This window comes from Copadichromis virginalis, linkage group LG6 (assembly GCF_057382275.1).
Source record: "Copadichromis virginalis isolate Kocher_CV1m ecotype Utaka linkage group LG6, C_Virginalis_male_GT1.1, whole genome shotgun sequence".
Lineage (NCBI taxonomy): Eukaryota > Metazoa > Chordata > Actinopteri > Cichliformes > Cichlidae > Copadichromis > Copadichromis virginalis.
Window position 1 is genome coordinate 23,332,356 of NC_140623.1, and position 17,892 is coordinate 23,350,247.

The window sequence follows — 17,892 nt, forward strand, 5'->3', positions numbered from 1 at the left end:
GTGCGCGCCGTTGTAATCGGTTCAGTTTCATGCCTTTAATCAAAATAGTTTTTGTTGCAGCATCTTGCATAAGGGCACAATATGCCTGTGCAGTTTTGGAAAACAGGAAAGGGTCACTCCAAACTAGCACGAGGGCAGAATAGTGTGGAAGAGAGCAAAGCCGGTGAGAAGAGGAAGGGGGAGAGACAGAGGAAATAGAAAGGTTACATAAACGTCCAGACCTAAATAAAAAAACACATGCATTGTTCCACATTTGGCACTTCTAGGTGAGGGTTTATCAGCTTTATACAGCTAAACCGTTTCCTCCAGTTTTTTTTTTACTTTTCTTTTGTGGTGATTGCTCTGATTAGCCTCATTATGTCTTCTTCTTTTTCCTTCTTTCCCAAAGGGTGATGAACCGGAAGCAGACACTCGGAAAGCCAGACCAGAGGGACCTGAATGAAAACCTTGCTGCCACTCACGGCCTGGCGCACATGATCCAGGAGTGCAGGAAACTCTTTAGGGTCAGTGATTAAAAATCGTGTAGCAGAACCTGTGCAGCAAACTCTTCACTTTTAAAGTTAGCTTAAAAAATAAAAGCAGAATGAGTTACTGGCTACTACCTTCACAGTAAACTGCCATTTAAGGTAACGAGGGTATGTTTGCTGACAGAATAAATGTCACCTCCGGTTTCCTGCCGCATACCTCGTGTCCCTGCGTTTGTCCTGTCAACAAACAGAGTCCCAGTTATGTAAGGTATTGATCCAATTCATGCAGTTATTCGTTCAAGAGGAGTTTGGATTATGGAAAGTGAACATGCTACGGGGGGCTGAATACCTATGTTGTCCAGAGCTCTGTTCAAGTAAACGCCCCCCAAACTCTAGCATAGTATCACAGGGGTCAGAAATCCATAAATTCATGTCAGTGAGATTTGGCATCTCCACATGGATAGCACAACAGGAAATAATCAGCAAAACTACAGCATTACAGATCCAATTAAAACTGACATTAAGCCAGAAATGTGCTTTGCCTTGTGCCATCTTCTCTGGACATGGTAGAGTAAATGTTAAAAGGCTGCACACTATGTCATTAAGGTCATTAAGGTCGTTTAAAATTCTATTAGGCTGTGGAAAGGCTTCCTGCTTTCCTGTCATGGTCACATTGCACAAGTAAACCGAATTAACCTCCTTAAATGATTTCTTTAATTACATTTGCATTTGCTTATGGAGGTTTTTTTAAAGGGAAGATTGACGATAACACTGTCAGGATGCAATTAACAATGGAAGATATGAAGGAGACTATATTGAGGATACACTAGGCAAACACAGGATGTGTTTCCAGTTTGTTTAATGGGATTAATGTAATAATGACAAAGCCAGAAAAACCATGACTTCAGTGTTAATCACGTATTCAGAAATGCTTTGAGATCTTTAAAATCAGACCTGTTTTACATAATAGTTTTTCCCCACAGTAAGCTCACACTGCCAATCATTTTTAGTGAAGGGGGTCTTAATTAATTTTTTAGTTTTTTCTCTGAAGTTTTCTGTGCTTTGTTTTCTCTAACATCAGTAGGAATTGTAGAAGTCTGTCAAACCAAAAGATATTTCTTTATCCTAAACTCTAACAGACTAAGCAGATGAATAATTGTTCTAACCATCCATCTCCTCTTCTCTCACAGATCCCAGAAGAAATGAATCGCTGCAGAAACTCGTATATGGAGCAGGCTTTGCTGCCGCAGCGCTTGGAGGAGCTTGCAGGTGAAGAAGCTGCGCATGGAGGCTACAGGGCGTACCTACAAGATAGCCTGGACACTCTCCTCAAAGAGGCTAAAGACAAGTTCAAAGGATATGACAGCTGCTCCACGCCAGAGCATGCTGACCTGGCATATAGGAAGGTAGGTCCTCTTTTTTTCTTTTTTTAAAAATCTATCTCTAGGTCCTCTTAAATGTCATCTGTTCAGCCTGTGCGGCTACTTTCAGCCTGGAAACATTGATAAAATTGTCAGACAGCTCACAGGAAAGATTTATTATCTTTCTATAGAGTGTAAACAAGCTGTCACTCCTGAAACATGCACACCATCTCTGTTTCCTCTCCTCTCTTTTCCTCTCAGTCCTTGCCCTGCCTCTCTTTTAACTCTAAATATCGAGTGGAAAACCTGCAGTTAGGGTTTCCTGTGTAAAAACAAATCCGTGCGAAAGTGGCCTGGCCCCTTGGCATCTCATTCCCATCCCAGTACTGGACTCCATCCCAGAATGACATCAGCTTGACATAGAGACACACACACACAAACACAAACCCGTACAGAGCCTCTGCATTATCCCAGGCTTACATTTCCTGTGTCCAGTTTGCGAGGCCCTGGATGAGGTTATCTTTTTCTCCAGTTTAAAGTCACAAGGCACAGAGTGTGTGCTTTTTATCATATGATGGCAGAAAGAAGCAGCTGACCTGGCCAGAGCGCAGTGAAATATGTTGAAACACAGCCTAGCTGTTGTGCATAAGATTAAGGCAACTGGTGTTCTTTAAGTTTGCTGAGGACATCTCACTCGTTGACTGATTATTAATCGTGTGCATTATTACACGACTGTGAAAAAGGTGTCAGATATTACCACCAGAGGTTGTGAGTGAAACTGAACTGACGAAGCCTCTTGGGTGAGAGGTGAAATGTCTTGAAAATACTTAAACAAGTCCAGTCACCTTCTTTTCAAGCCCTTAAAACTAACTGCAGGAACCTGTGTGCATGACATTTCCTGTCTGCTGTAATTTCCTGTCTTTGTTCTGTGATTTTAATGACATAAAGTGCTTTAAATCAATGGACTGCAAGTAAAGTAACTGGGTCTCGCCATCTGTTTCTCTAGGTCCATGATGGGTATCCACTGCGGTTGTGGAAAGTAACGGTGGAGGTTCCCGCAACTCCCGAAGAGGTTTTGACCCGGGTGCTGCGAGAGCAGGGACACTGGGATGAGGACCTGCTCGAGAGCCGTGTAGTGGAGACCCTCGATGACAGGACAGAGGTCTACCAGTATGTCAGGAACTCCATGGCGCCTCATCCTACCAGAGACCATGTCGTGCTCAGGTAGATCGCTGTCTTTTTCTCTTCTTTGTGTTTATTTTGCTTTTGTCTTTATCTTTCATCTTACATCTAATTTAATGCTGTTTCTAATCTAAAGTGTCTTTATTGGTTTCTAACAGAACATGGGTAACGGACCTGCCAAAGGGAGCATGCGCACTGGTGTGTACCTCTGTAGACCACGAAGGGGCGTCTGCGGTGGGCGTCCGAGCCAATGTTCTTACTTCACGCTACTTCATAGAGCCCTGTGGAGCGAGCAAATCCCGACTCACACACATTTCCCGAACCGACTGCAGGTGAGTGGATTACTTCCAGAGCCACAAACAAATCAAGTTTTAGAGCAATGCAGTAGGCTAACAGCCTCCTCTCTTTCTTTGTCTAATCAGGGGTCGTTTCCCAGAGTGGTACAATAAACTGTATGGACACTTGTGCGCTGCCGAGGTGGCACGGATACGAGACTCATTCACTGCACCCATGGACAAATGAGAAAGCGCTGTGCAATTTGGACGGCGGCAGTTTTGGGGAATTTTTTTTGGGGGGTGGGACTTTGACCTCCATCCCACCAGGGAGGTCAAAGTCCAAGCCTCCATCCTCACATCAGGACAAACTCTGGATCCTGGATTGAAGGACTTTTTTTTGTGATTTTTTTTCCCCCCCTATGTCCAAACAAGATTGATGTTATGTTTTTAAACTGTTCTTTTGGGGCCTCCCAGCGTGCTGCCAAGAGGACTTATGTCAGACAAACATTTATCTGGGCCAGAGGAGGCGATGTTGATACAGGATGTATGGTTTGTCCAAAGGGTGCTATTGCTTCTGAGAAGCAAAAGAGGGATTTAATGTATGCGTGAGAGCGTGTATGCGAATACGTCAGTTAACACAGATTCGTCATACTGGTTTCCAGTAGCAGAAAAATGTGTACATAAAGTAGTCTGTTCAAAGTAAAGGTCGGCGTATGTCCTGCGTTACCTCTGTCCCCTTTTTTTCTGTTACAGCAAAGCACAGCAGACATTATTATGGTCAGCCGATTGATAAATCCACGGGCGAAGAAAGACGGTAATGCGCAGACTGAGCGGAGACAATAGATAGGATGTTGTGAGACGACAGGTGGCCGGTAGCACAAAGGGTTTTAGTGTTTTAGGGTAGAGACAGACGAGTACTGGTGGCTGGCTCACCAAACTGAGAGGAGCGATCAAAGGAAGGGCCTCATTTACTAACATACAGATAGATGTCTTAAATTTCATCAAGAAGAATTCAAATTGAGTAAGCGGCAAATGTCTCTCGAGCGTGTGATGCCATTGTTTGCGTTCTCGGAGATGCATAGGCACACTTTATGGATGTCACGAACCGAAACGCAAGACCAAACTGATTTAATGGACCAATTCTTTTTAAAAACCCAAGATGAAAACAGTAGATTCCCCACAGTGAGCTTTTCCTCACCGTCACAAGTGTTAGATTTGTTTAAAGCACAGCACAGTTTTTGAGATTTTAGGCTTGTATGCTATCAAAGTTTTTAAAAACATATAATGCTTTCGCAGTCGCTTTGATGTAGACGAGAACAGAAAGGTAGTCCGTCAGGAAAAGTAGAGGGGAAAAAAAAGAGGGGTCCTTTTATAAAGGTGGTGATTTTACAGGTTTTACTGTAAAGAGGAGGGCAGACTGAATGTGTGAATTTGAAGGAAGGAAAATATCTTTGCGTGAGCTTCTTTCGCTGTGCTGTCTCGTCTGTGTTCAAAAAATAAAGACATTGTATCAGCTGACCTTCACTCGTAACACTCGTGCTTAAATCTGAGGTTGTGCGTTGTTCGCGCTGACGTGTCCGATTAATCCACTAAGCCATTGTTCGCATCGCAAGTGTTTTAACTGTGTCTCTGCCAAATAATAATGCATGACAATGACAGTTAATTTAAAGCCAATATATTTATACCTCAGATATGTTTGTTTTGTATCATACTGTTTTATTGTACATGTTAAGCTTTGTGTTACGTAAATGAAAATGTTTTATCTTTTTTAATAATATTATTTCTGTACAGGTTAATCAAAGTGCACTATTAAATGTATTAAAAGAATAACCGCGTGTGTGTGTCCTGTGAGTTATGTAGTTGTAAAGAAACAGGGAGGGCCACAGCACGGCCAACTTTCACGCCAAAGTATTGTGGCTTTGTTCTGGCTTTGCTCTTCAGATCCCCCATAATCTGCTCGGTCGCCTGTTTGCACAACAGTTTGTTCCAAGTAATTACACCTTCTCAGCTCCAGACTGATACTGGACTTCCATTTTTGCTTCCCCTCATCGCCCGCTCTCTGTGTTTACTCCACACCAGTGAACGCATGATGGGACCAGAGAGGCTTGGTAGATCTTGGTGATCTCACCCGCGGTCCTGTTTGTTACATAATAGTGTCATATAGCAGAAGACAATGGGGCCTGTTGTACCACAGCTGTCCTGGCTTGGACACAGCAGACCCTACAATGAGGAGAGCAGTCATGTGGCAAAGCAGGGAGGGTGGGGTGGGCTCCAGGGTTTAGAGCTGAGAGCAGGGGGGAGCTAACATACCCATCTATGTTTTTATCCACTTGGCCAAGTGAGAAGTGTCCATGTGCGGCAGGAAAACATCCTTCGCACGTGCTGTACATGTTTTGTTCAGGATCTGGTGTAAACCAAACAGAAGAATTGTTATGATCCTTAACCGTGAACCGTGTATTCTCATAGCTCAAGTCTCAGTACTTTCCATATACGTACAGAGCGACAGCATAAACAAGTGTTAACTTGACTGCGAAAGCCCACAGTTAAGACGGGGCATTTACATTTCACGCTGGCATCCTCACTCGCATTTTTTTCCCCCTGTTGGATCAAGAACACTTCTTCTTACACTCGAGTGCAACACAGAACTGGAGACAAACCAGAGACTCCAACAAGATCATACACGTAGCCGGAGACGTGCGCACACGTGCTTGGCTTTGAATTTGTCGCATAATGTTTAACAGAATCTTTCAAATAACATAAACCTCCAGGTGACCTCTTCCTCCCTCTAGTTCTAGTGTGTGTGTGTGTACGTGCATTTGCTTGCACACTCGAAATGCTGCTGTGTTTTTTGCATGTTCTTGAGTACGTGTTTCTCCTGAGAACCCAAACACCTCTGGGAGATTACGCAGGGCCAGATAAGGCTGACCAAGAGTCACCACCAGGGCTGCATTCCTGCACAGCTGTTTGAGAATCAGGCACAGAAGGTTTCCCACATTGATAAATGAATACGAGCGTGTGCATTCTTCCTCCAGATTTCTCAAGACGTCTACGCTCAGAACAGTGTGCATTTTGTTGCTCTGCACAGTCTTTTTCTTTTTATTCCTTAAGTGAATAATGCAATTTTATTCCACTCTGAAACAGATAACACCAGCACAGACAACCTTTGTGCTTCAGATTGAATGATAGAAATATGTCGAGGCTCGTTATGTGACCACATTTTCTCCATTTTACTTTACAAGTCAAACGATCGACACCATGCAAGCTGCCTGCTTATTACAGTTTAAGCATCACATTATGATGCACATGTTACACACCGGACTTTTTTTATTTTTTCTCCCAGCGTTATCAGTCCCACAGACATATCAAACTGAGAGGAAGTGTGTGTCACATATCTCCGCGTGGACTGGAATGTTCTGACAAATCAACTGTAGCACTGTTTTGTCAACAGAAATGGTATGTCATCGTGATAAGACTGTATTTGAAGAGTCAACAAGGAAAAGAACGAGGGTTTAGTCACACAGTGTTTCTGTAGTTCCTTTGATTATCTTTATATTTCAGAAATTCAAAGCCTGCGAACCACTCGAGTACACCGTATGCATCAGTGTACGAACATGATGCAACGTACAATAAACACACGGGTAAGCAGGCCTGAGTCTGCAGACCTGCGTTCATTTTATACAATGTTTTTCTAAAAGCCAGTTCCCAATATCTCAGGACGCTTCATGTTAAAGTCAGCAGTCTTGGTAACTGTAAGAATTCTGCTGGATAGATTAAATAGTTTTATGAACTACTGAGAACCAGTGTGTCTGTAAATGTGACTCTGGTTTGTGTAATTATTCTTTAAGGGAGACTGTAAATAATTATAAAGTGAGAAACTCATCACTCTTTATGTGTTTTATGCTTTTAAAGCTTTTGATCCTGAGAATCACACAAAGTTATTAATTAAGAGGGGAAGAAGGAAGAAGTTTGTTCCCAGTTCGTTTAAATGGGCCTTTCCTACTCTACCCAAGCACTCGAAGCACTTCATTCATAGAAGCACTTTCTTCTACATAAGTGCTCTTATTTATATGGGGCAACTTGGGGTTAATATCTTACCCAGAGATATTTAACATGCAGACTGGAGCAACCGGGAACCAGGGATCGAACCACCAACCTCCCAGTTAGTAGCTGACCCGTTCTATTGCCTGAGCTACAGACTTTATGCTAATGAGTTGATGAAACTTGTCAAATTTGGTACTGTTCAGCCATCGCTCTACTGATCTCTAGAAGCTCCTTGCTAAATTCATCAATCTCTTTTATCTTATTTCACTTTTTTAAATTCATTTTTATGTAATTGTACTTCTGCTTTTGTCTCTTTACTATATCTTTCTTGAGTTATTTTGTCATATTTACTTAATATCTACTTAATTTGTGTATGCTTAATGTTTTGCATGCTGTAGCACAATCATTTTACAGTTTTGTGGATAAATACCATACATTTTATCTTGTTTTTTGTTTATGGCGTGAAAAACGACCCCCAACCCCTCAAACTAGGTAAGTGGAAGTAAAGAGATAATTGAATCTTAGGATCTGTAACTGGGGTTAGTTACATTGGGCATCTTGCATTGATCAAATTGTTATAACTGTATTTTTGTGTGGTAATAATCTTGCTTGCTTTTTTAAAAATATGCCATATGAAGGCTTTGTTATGTTATTAAAAAAATTCCCTTTGTGCAAACACTCTGTGGGGAGTATAGGAAGAAAAAACTTCCTTTAACAGGAAGAAAGCTCCAAAAGAATTTTCTCAGGAAAAACAGCCATCTGTCTTCACTGACTGGCAAACCAAACAAACAGCAGTTTTTGTTGTTGTTTTAAATCAGTAACTACTGAGCAGCTTCAGACTCAGGGCCATATACAGACAGACAAGGAGCGATTTGACACAGAACACACAAAGCTACTGACATGCAAAGCAGCACCGGAACCAGCCCTATGCATTGCATCATCACAGAGAGTGGCTGCCATCTTTACTACACTCCACAGGAGATGATGGACAATAAGGAATAAGGAAAATAAAGAATTACAATAATTCCGGCTTGAACTGGCAAACGCAGGACTAGTTTTCCAGAATCACTGTGACACCAGATGTTCCTAATCTGTACAATGTTGCACAGGTGAAAGAAGGCAGTTGTAGAGATTTGTTTAATGTGGCAGTTAAAGAACATATCTTGGCCAGCATGTTTGCTCTCTAACTATCATTCACGTGTGAGGAAGACTTATAGTTTGCATAAAATGGGCAACTGTCAGATAATCGTTATACAAAGTAACATCTGCTATAATAAAATTTTGTGATCGGTTTTGAAATCAGTATATGGACTGATTATTTCCTTCTGTGCTTCAAATCCGCAAACTATGGTTAGTCTGTAACTCTTCAGATTAACCATACGGATGCACATTTGCAAGGATCTAGAAATAAAGAGGGATGATCTTAAATAAAGAAAAATAAAAAGGCTCAGTCAAGTATAGCTTCTTAATAAAGACACATTTAATTGGAAATTGTTGATCAAGAATAAATTATAGGGAATGACACTTCCTTTCTAGCTTTTGTGACATCGGATTTAAAATTATATGAGAGCGACAAGGAAAGAGAAAGGAAGATTCATGAAAGGAGGGCGTGCCGACTCTGTTATCATCAGTGGCACTGTAACGTGTTTAATGTAGCAAATGAGCAAAATTCAAGTTGTGCGTCTGCACAGTTTTAACCTCGTGAGACCCAGCCTGTTCATTCACATCCTCTGGTGTGGACACACAAATCACACACAAAAAAAGTTCAACTGAAAGTTTAACCTCCTGAGGTTAGTCATGGAACTGTATGCTGGTTTATGCATCTGATCATTCGAGTGAGCAGGCTGTGACTCACAGTTTACACAGTGCAACACTGCCCTCTCGTGGGTGTTTATAACAAGCCTATCACATGACAGTGCAAACTGCTTCATCGCGCTCTCTGTGGATTGCGTACCATCAGAATGTGCTAAGAACCAAATAATGCGATCCGTGCGAAATATTACATATAATGAACTGCACGTTGACAAGTGATCATTAATGCTATGTACATTTCTATTTTTCAGTATAAAACATTTCTTTGACATGCTTTAAAATTCATTCGATTAAAAATAGATACATATTTTATTGTATTTATTCAATCCAGACATTTTGTAAATAAATAACTTTTTACAAATAAAACTTTTTTAAACAAGTCCATTAAAGCAATAATATTCTTTAACCACTAGAGGGAGGTGTCCCTCCACGTTATACAAAACTCAATCAGGTTCACACCGCCTCATAAAATCTCAGCTACACTGTGTAACGTTTTTACAGCGTTTCCCCAAAGATTGCAGAATTTCACAAATCACCCTTTTACTTTTCCCTTAGAGCTGATGAGCTCTGAACATCTGTATATCATTAAAGCCAAGAGTGGTTAAGCATGAGGGGACGTGAGTGGATATCCTGTTCAATAGCTATAATAATGTAACCATAGTATCACCACAATTGCCACAGAAACTTACAGCCAGGAGAACATATTTTGACAGACCCCGAGAGGTGAAATGACTCAACAGTCAGTTTGAAGAAGCAGATTCGGAACTGGCAGATGATCAATCAGAGTAACTGTTTGGTGTGAACAATGTAAAATGTTACAGTTTTTTTTAATTGGTTTGGTACTATTTTCACAACTAAAGTGTGCATTTTCAAATCTCTCAGTACAAAACTCACATTTGATCACATTTGTAACACCACTAGTCATTCTTTCAAATCTGATGTCATGAGTTCATTGTATTTGCACATATTTTCATTCCACTTAATCATTGTTGCAGAACATATGATCATTGTGATATATTCTGAGAACATTTGCTTTAATCACCCAAACAAAACAGTAAGATCTTTTTTCAACGTAGTACTTTTACCAATCATTTCATTCAGGAGCAAATAATACAAGGTAAGCGTTTCAAATTGTCCTTGGTGATGAATGAGTGTAACTGAACTGTAAAACTTTACACAGCAAATATTACACTTATGTTCAGGCATAACCGCCTAGGCTGCGCTGTCGAGAGCAGATCCACTGAGCGCTCAACACAGACAGCATCGTCAGAAGGAAGAGCGCAGGGCAAGCTAGCGAGACAGAAGTTAAGCTCTCCTTGCAACATGGCAAATTGGACCTCCCCCACCCTCATTCAGATCTGGCGTTTGGAATTATTTTGGTTTTCATGTGACGTATGACCCTGAAGGTAAGCGAGTCATGGACTAAAGTAAAACAGTATGTTGGATGTGCCACGCAATGCTCAATTACATGGGTGGGAACTAGTGTGTTAGCGCAGTTAGCTCGTTAACATGTTGGCGGTCTAGCCCCAGGCATGGGGCGATCAGGGGTAGCTCGTTAACGGAGATTTGCCGTGTTGTGGCGTTAACGTCATTTCAACGAGATTAACGCTGACAGCACTAGTGGGAACACAACGAATATGACTGCACGTTTACGCCCACATCAATCCTAGTGCAAAGACAAGTGGAAGCAGACAAAAACAACAAGCATGCATGCTACAAACTTTACCCGAGTCATTTAGACAGCCGTTAGCACATGATTCTCCTTATGGGGACCTGATATGTTTAATCAGACAAGGTGGAGACGGAGGTGCCGTTTGGTCTTGCTTCCCGTGAGCTAGCCAGGGAGCACAGCCGTTTATTGACATCTGCAGAAGAACACTGCCGCTAGCTAACTGCTCAGCACGGCAACAACAACAACAACACACAGGGCGCCCTCTGACCCCGGAAGGACACACCGTCGCAGCGAGAAGGCGTCACCCGTCACTATGGCAACATAAACAAAACATAACTGTACGAACAGAACCCCGAACAGCCCTGACCCGCTACAATATGCTGCTGAGAATATAGCCCAGAAGAAGCGTATAGTATAGCTTTTATTTTGGAAAGAGCCATTTCTCTGTAATAAACTCTCTTTTCCAAAGACGAGTGATTCCTCAATCAGATACAGAGCTCGCAAAATCGCTAGCCCGATGTCCCGGGGCTAGCGATTTTTCCAGTCGGGCTACCAAAATCTATCTCTGCCCTGCCCGTCGGCCTACCTTAGGAAGGGAAAATATATGTCAATGCTTTTGCATTCTTTCGGAAATGTAGCTGGGTAATTATATCATTGGCATCGGTTAGCCACTGTCAATATGTGACATATTGAAATCGCGTTTGAATTTGCGCTTGTTTTTTGCTTTCACTTTGCAATCGCGCGAACTGTGTATAGAGAGCGACATCACTGATCTGTGAGTGATGATAATTTGTGCACCAATTCCTCTGACATCGTCTTATTAATCGTTAGCTTACTATGCAAACATGACAAGTGAAATCTCCCGCAGCAAGCTTAAACATATGAGAGGTTCATTGCGCATAGAATCGCTGACCGTTATGTGTGTGTGTGTGTGTGTGTGTGTGTGTGTGTGTGTGTGTGTGTGTGTGTGTGTGTGTGTGTGTGTGTGTGTGTAAAAGCAGCAGGATATATATTTTAGTTCTGCTGAGCCAAATAAGACAGGTCAGGGTGAAGAAGTGACAGCCAAAGAAAAGCTTACCACAAAACGGAAAAGTTATGACAAATCAGACTATAAGGCAAAAAGAAAGTGCAGCTTTATGGTTTCATGGACAAAAGAATTTCTGTGGCTGCGATATGATGAGCTAAATAACCAGGGCTGCACATAAGTGGTCCGCAGGTGCGCATTCGCTGTCAAAAAAAAAACAAAAAAAAACGCGCACAAGATATGAAGTTGCAACGCGCGTTTGCATACATAAGATTTTCTGGAGGTGGACAGACATTTGTTTAGAACTCTTAAAGATGTCGAAGAAGCTCCTTTAAGCAATTGCTTTGGTGTTCCTCCACCTCCAAAGAAATGTCAGAAGGAGTCCGAACCACAAAAGAAGCGCGTATTCTCGGAAAAGTGGTTGCAGGAGGTGAGCTGGCTTCAAACAAATGATGAACGCACAGAGATGTGGTGCAGAATGTGCCGTGAAAATCCCACTCTAGCGGACAAAAACAGTGCTTTTTATATGGACGCAAACGCGCGTTGCAACTTCTTATCTGGTGCGCGTCTTTTATTTTGACAGCGAATGCGGACCACTTATGTGCACCCGTGTAAATAACATGATGTTGTGCCGGGTGTGTTGTTGGTTTTCTCTCGATTTCTGAGTCGACAAGCGCCTTTGTTACTGGGACCAGTCATTTTAAGAAAGGCCCCCATTAGAACCCATGAGAAGTGCAAGAAATGCATTATTGCTCAGTCTGCAATATCTTTCCCAGAACAAACACCAATTGCAAATAACATACTAAAAATAAACCTGAAAAAATCTGTTTAGAACAGCGTACTATGTTGCAAAGAGTGAACTACCACTGGCACAATTTAGCAGTCTTTGCAAACTTCAAAAAGCAAATGGCCTCGATCTTGGTTCCACTTGTCTCTTACTCGTGACTTCAGTGGAAATTTCAAATTCAGGATCTGACACAGACTGATTCATGTCCTACACAGTTCTTACAAGTTCATAGAAATTTCTGTTCAATTAGAACCAAGTATTTGAGTTGATGATTGTAATTTTTATACAATGTTGTAATTTGTGTTTCAACAATTTTTTGATTAATGTTTTGTTTCCTTTACAATATTATACTTTAATGTATAATATTGTAAAGGAAACAAAACATCAATCAAAAAAATTGCTCTTTTTTATTCGGGCTACTTAAATTTATTTTGGGCTACCAAAAACGGAAGAGTCCCTGCCCGAAGGGCTACCAGGGATTTTGAAATTTTGAGAGCCCTGAGATATATTTATTTTTTTAATTACTTTTGTTTCAGCAACATTAAATTTAAAAACTGTACTTTTGAGTTAAAATATATATTTATAATTTTAATAAATGACAAATTAAAAAGGCATGAACATTTTTTTGTATCGAAAAAATATTGAACTGTGACACCAAAGTATCGAACCGAACCGTGAATTTTGTGTATCGCTGCACCCCTAATATATATATTTATATATATACATATATATATTTATATATATACATATATATATATATATATATATATATATATATATATATATATATATATATATATATATATATCAGTGAGATGCTTGGCTACAAGTTGAACAGCGACAAGGGGCAGTACCCTCCATGGAGAAGGAGGCTAGAGGGCAAGATCAAAGTAGCACGGAGGGAGGTTAGCCAACTAACGGAGTTGCAGAAAGGTGCGACAAATAAGGTGCCTAAGAAATACAGCAAGCTGTCCATACCTGAGGCCTTGGAAACTGCCAAGCAAAGACTCACAGCCTTGGCCAGCCGCTTGAGGAGGTACACCAGAGAGATAGAAGGCAGGAGAATAAACCAGCTGTTCTCCACAGAACCAGCAAAGGTGTACTCTCAGTGGCAAGGGAACAATAAGAGAACAGCACCACCAAGGCTGGAGACGGAGCAATACTGGAAGAGCATATGGGAGAAGGATGCAACCCATAACGGCAATGCTCAGTGGCTAGAGGATCTGAGGGCAGACCACAGCGACCTCCCTGAACAGGGTCAAGTAACCATCACAGTGGCAGATATCCAAGAAAGGGTCTCCAGTATGAAGAGTTGGACAGCACCAGGGCCCGACATGGTTCACGCCTACTGGCTGAAGAAGCTGACTGCACTCCACGAGCGTTTGGCAGCACAAATGAACCAGCTGCTAGTTAACGAGAGACACCCGGAATGGCTAACTGAAGGCCGGACGGTCCTGATCCCCAAGGACCCCAAGAAGGGACCGGTCCCCTCCAACTACCGACCAATAACCTGCCTCAGTACTACATGGAAGCTCCTTTCAGGCATCATATCGGCTAAGATGAACAGGCACATGGGTCAATACATGAGCGGGACACAGAAAGGAATTGGCAAGAATGCCAGAGGCGCAAAACACCAGCTACTGGTAGACAGAACAATCAGCCGAGACTGCAAGACCAGACTGACCAACCTGTGCACTGCCTGGATTGATTACAAGAAGGCCTATGACTCAATGCCCCACAGCTGGATACTGGAATGCCTAGAATTGTACAAGATCAATGGGACCCTAAGAGCCTTCATCAGGAACTCAATGGGGATGTGGCGTACAACACTAGAGGCCAACTCCAAGCCCATAGCACAAGTTACCATCAAGTGCGGGATCTACCAAGGAGATGCTCTGTCCCCACTGCTGTTCTGCATAGGCCTGAACCCCCTCAGTGAGATCATTAACAAGACTGGCTACGGATACCGACTACGGAACGGAGCAGTTGTCAGCCACCTCCTGTACATGGATGACATCAAGCTGTATGCCAAGAGTGAACGAGACATCGATTCACTGATCCACACTACCAGGCTATACAGCAATGACATTGGAATGTCGTTCGGACTGGAGAAGTGTAGTCGGATGGTAACAAAGAGAGGGAAGGTAGTCAGAACTGAGGGGATTGAACTACCAGAAGGCAACATTGCAGACATAGAGGACAGTTACAAGTACTTGGGGATCCCGCAGGCAAATGGGAACCATGAAGAGGCCGCTAGAAAGGCTGCAACCACCAAGTACCTGCAGAGGGTCAGGCAAGTCCTGAGGAGTCAGCTGAATGGTAAGAACAAGATCCGGGCCATCAACACGTACGCCCTGCCCGTGATCAGGTACCCTGCTGGGGTAATAGGCTGGCCAAAGGAGGAGATAGAAGCCACTGACATAAAGACAAGAAAGCTCCTTACCATGCATGGAGGGTTTCACCCCAAGTCCAGCACCCTGAGGCTGTACGCTAAGCGGAAGGAAGGGGGCCGGGGACTGGTGAGTGTCAGCACCACAGTCCAGGATGAGACAACGAACATCCAAGAATACATTGGGAAGATGGCCCCAACTGACCGAGTGCTCAGTGAATACCTCAGGCAGCAGAAACCCAAGAAAGAGGAGGGAGACGAGGAACCATCATGGAAGGACAGGCCCCTGCACGGTATGTACCACCGGCAGATAGAGGAGGTGGCTGATATCCAGAAATCCTACCAGTGGCTGGACAAAGCTGGACTGAAAGACAGCACAGAGGCACTAATCATGGCAGCACAAGAACAAGCTCTGAGTACAAGATCCATAGAGGCTGGGGTCTATCACACCAGGCAAGACCCCAGGTGCAGGCTGTGTAAAGATGCCCCAGAGACAATCCAGCACATAACAGCAGGGTGCAAGATGCTAGCAGGCAAGGCATACATGGAACGCCATAACCAAGTGGCCGGCATAGTGTACAGGAACATCTGTGCCGAGTATAACCTAGAAGTCCCGAGGTCAAAATGGGAGACGCCCCCAAGGGTGGTGGAGAATGACCGAGCTAAGATCCTGTGGGACTTCCAGATACAGACGGACAAAATGGTGGTGGCTAACCAACCGGACATAGTGGTGGTAGACAAACAGAAGAAGACGGCCGTAGTGATCGATGTAGCGGTTCCGAATGACAGCAATATCAGGAAGAAGGAACACGAGAAGCTGGAGAAATACCAAGGGCTCAGAGAAGAGCTCGAGAGGATGTGGAGGGTGAAGGTAACGGTGGTCCCCGTGGTAATCGGAGCACTAGGTGCGGTGACTCCCAAGCTAGGCGAGTGGCTCCAGCAGATCCCGGGAAAAACATCGGAGATCTCTGTCCAGAAGAGTGCAGTCCTGGGAACAGCTAAGATACTGCGCAGGACCCTCAAGCTCCCAGGCCTCTGGTAGAGGACCCGAGCTTGAAGGATAAACCGCCCGCAGGGGCGTGCTGGGTGTTTTTTTATGTATGTATGTATGTATGTATATGTATATATACACATATACACACACACACACACACACACACACACACACACACACACACACACACACACACACACACACACACACACACACGAAAAAGGGAGAAAAAACAACAAGTCATTTACATAAGCACAATATATTTTTTATTTTATTTTTATCACTTTTATACAATTAATCAAGCCGGTTATTAACATTGGGCCATAAGTTTTCATCAACATCCCAGTGGATGTCTTCGTTGTTCAGGCACCGTGGGAAAAATCTCCTGGCATGACGAATCCAGGCTTGACATTGCTCAGCAGTTATATCACCACAAGCTTCACACATGGCTTGAAGAAGGGAGACATGCTCATGGGGATGGCGATCATACACCTTCCACCTCCATGTAGAGAAGAATTTCTCAATTGGGTTGAGGAAAGGGGAATATGGTGTGTTTGAAACCATTCCTGAACCAGCTGTGCATGGTGGAAGCTGACATTGTCCCACACAACAACATAGACGATGTCTTCTCCCTGACAGGCCTGCTCCAGTTCATTTAAAAAAAACTATCAGGTGTTCAGTGTTGTATGACCCTAGAACTGGTCTACAGCCTACCACACCATCTTCAGATATAGCTGCACACATTGAGATGTTCCCCCCACGTTGTCCAGGGACGTGGATGGTAGCCAAATAAGGTTACGTCCTCTGTGTCTAGTTTTTGCTAGATTGAAAGCGCCCTCATCAACAAAAATATACTTGTGATGATTCACAGCAGCGTCCAGCTCCATCACCCTCTGTTACAGTAATTGCATGCCAGTTTAGTGTTGTACCTGAATATATTCTGAACGCAGTTGTTTCACCTGGACATTGTTCCTCTCAAAAGGAACTTACAAATGACCAGACAACAATCAGTCAAGTTGAAAATCCATGGACATAATGAATGATTCATTGATTAAACATTAAGATCGGTTGGATTAAATGACAGAAAAATGTATTAAACTGAATAATAAGAGATGCAAATCAAAAATTTTATAGTGACAACATTATGAAAGGCAGTAACTGTGAACGAAACATTTATTTAGATGAAACACTTATTTTGTGTAGTGAAAATGATATTTTGTCATTATGTGTATTGTACTAACACAATTGAAAATTTGCTGAAATGTTTGAAAAAGGTGCACTTTTGATGATCTGTTGTGATATAAGTACTAAGAGTTTTGAAAATGTACCAATTGCTTGTGAAAACTGCACCAAACCAATAAAAAAAACTGTAAACAAAACCTCATTTTGTGTAGATGTAGACAATTTGTTTAATTTAAAAAAATGATTTCTTTTTGCTTTGGAATATTTTGATTACTTCTTGTGGATCAGGGAGAGGAGAAGAAACAGAGGAAATAAATAAATACTGGCCCTTCGTCTTTTTCCTTCAAACTATGTTCGGACATAGATAGATAGATAGATAGATAGTTAGATAGATAGTTAGTTAGTTAGTTAGTTAGTTAGTTAGTTAGTTAGTCAAGAAGACATTCGTATGGAAGAGAAACAGGGAAAAAGGCTGTCATGGTTTGGAACAACACCAATAGTATTTCAGCTAGATTTTGATTCACTGTGCAATACCATCTGGAAACCATCTGATTGGCAACAGCTTCATATATCAGTATGACAATGATCCCAAACACACTGCCACTGCAGTAAAAGCATACCGGGGTAGAAAAACACACCTCCCCAGACCGGACCTCAAGCCCTGTTACCTTTGGAGAAAGGTAATTTCCCCTTACATAAATAATAT

The 17,892-nt window shown here is 42.4% G+C and overlaps 2 protein-coding genes across 2 annotated transcripts in view; both read left to right on the forward strand.

Moving 5' to 3' along the window:
• Positions 1 to 5,120, forward strand: part of dlc1 (DLC1 Rho GTPase activating protein) — an 85,134-nt gene extending 80,014 nt beyond the window's left edge. Inside the window, exons 14-18 of the mRNA XM_085459295.1 lie at positions 389 to 503; positions 1,658 to 1,873; positions 2,835 to 3,052; positions 3,169 to 3,342; positions 3,433 to 5,120. Of these exons, the coding sequence (XP_085315421.1) occupies positions 389 to 503; positions 1,658 to 1,873; positions 2,835 to 3,052; positions 3,169 to 3,342; positions 3,433 to 3,532 (823 nt within the window). The 3' untranslated portion in view covers positions 3,533 to 5,120. The remainder of the gene's footprint in view (positions 1 to 388; positions 504 to 1,657; positions 1,874 to 2,834; positions 3,053 to 3,168; positions 3,343 to 3,432) is intronic.
• Positions 5,121 to 10,522: 5,402 nt separating this feature from the next.
• Positions 10,523 to 17,892, forward strand: part of LOC146707787 (serine/threonine-protein kinase pim-2-like) — a 174,938-nt gene continuing 167,568 nt past the window's right edge. The window contains exon 1 of the mRNA XM_085459305.1: positions 10,523 to 10,544. The gene's annotated coding sequence lies outside the window, so the exon portion shown is untranslated. The remainder of the gene's footprint in view (positions 10,545 to 17,892) is intronic.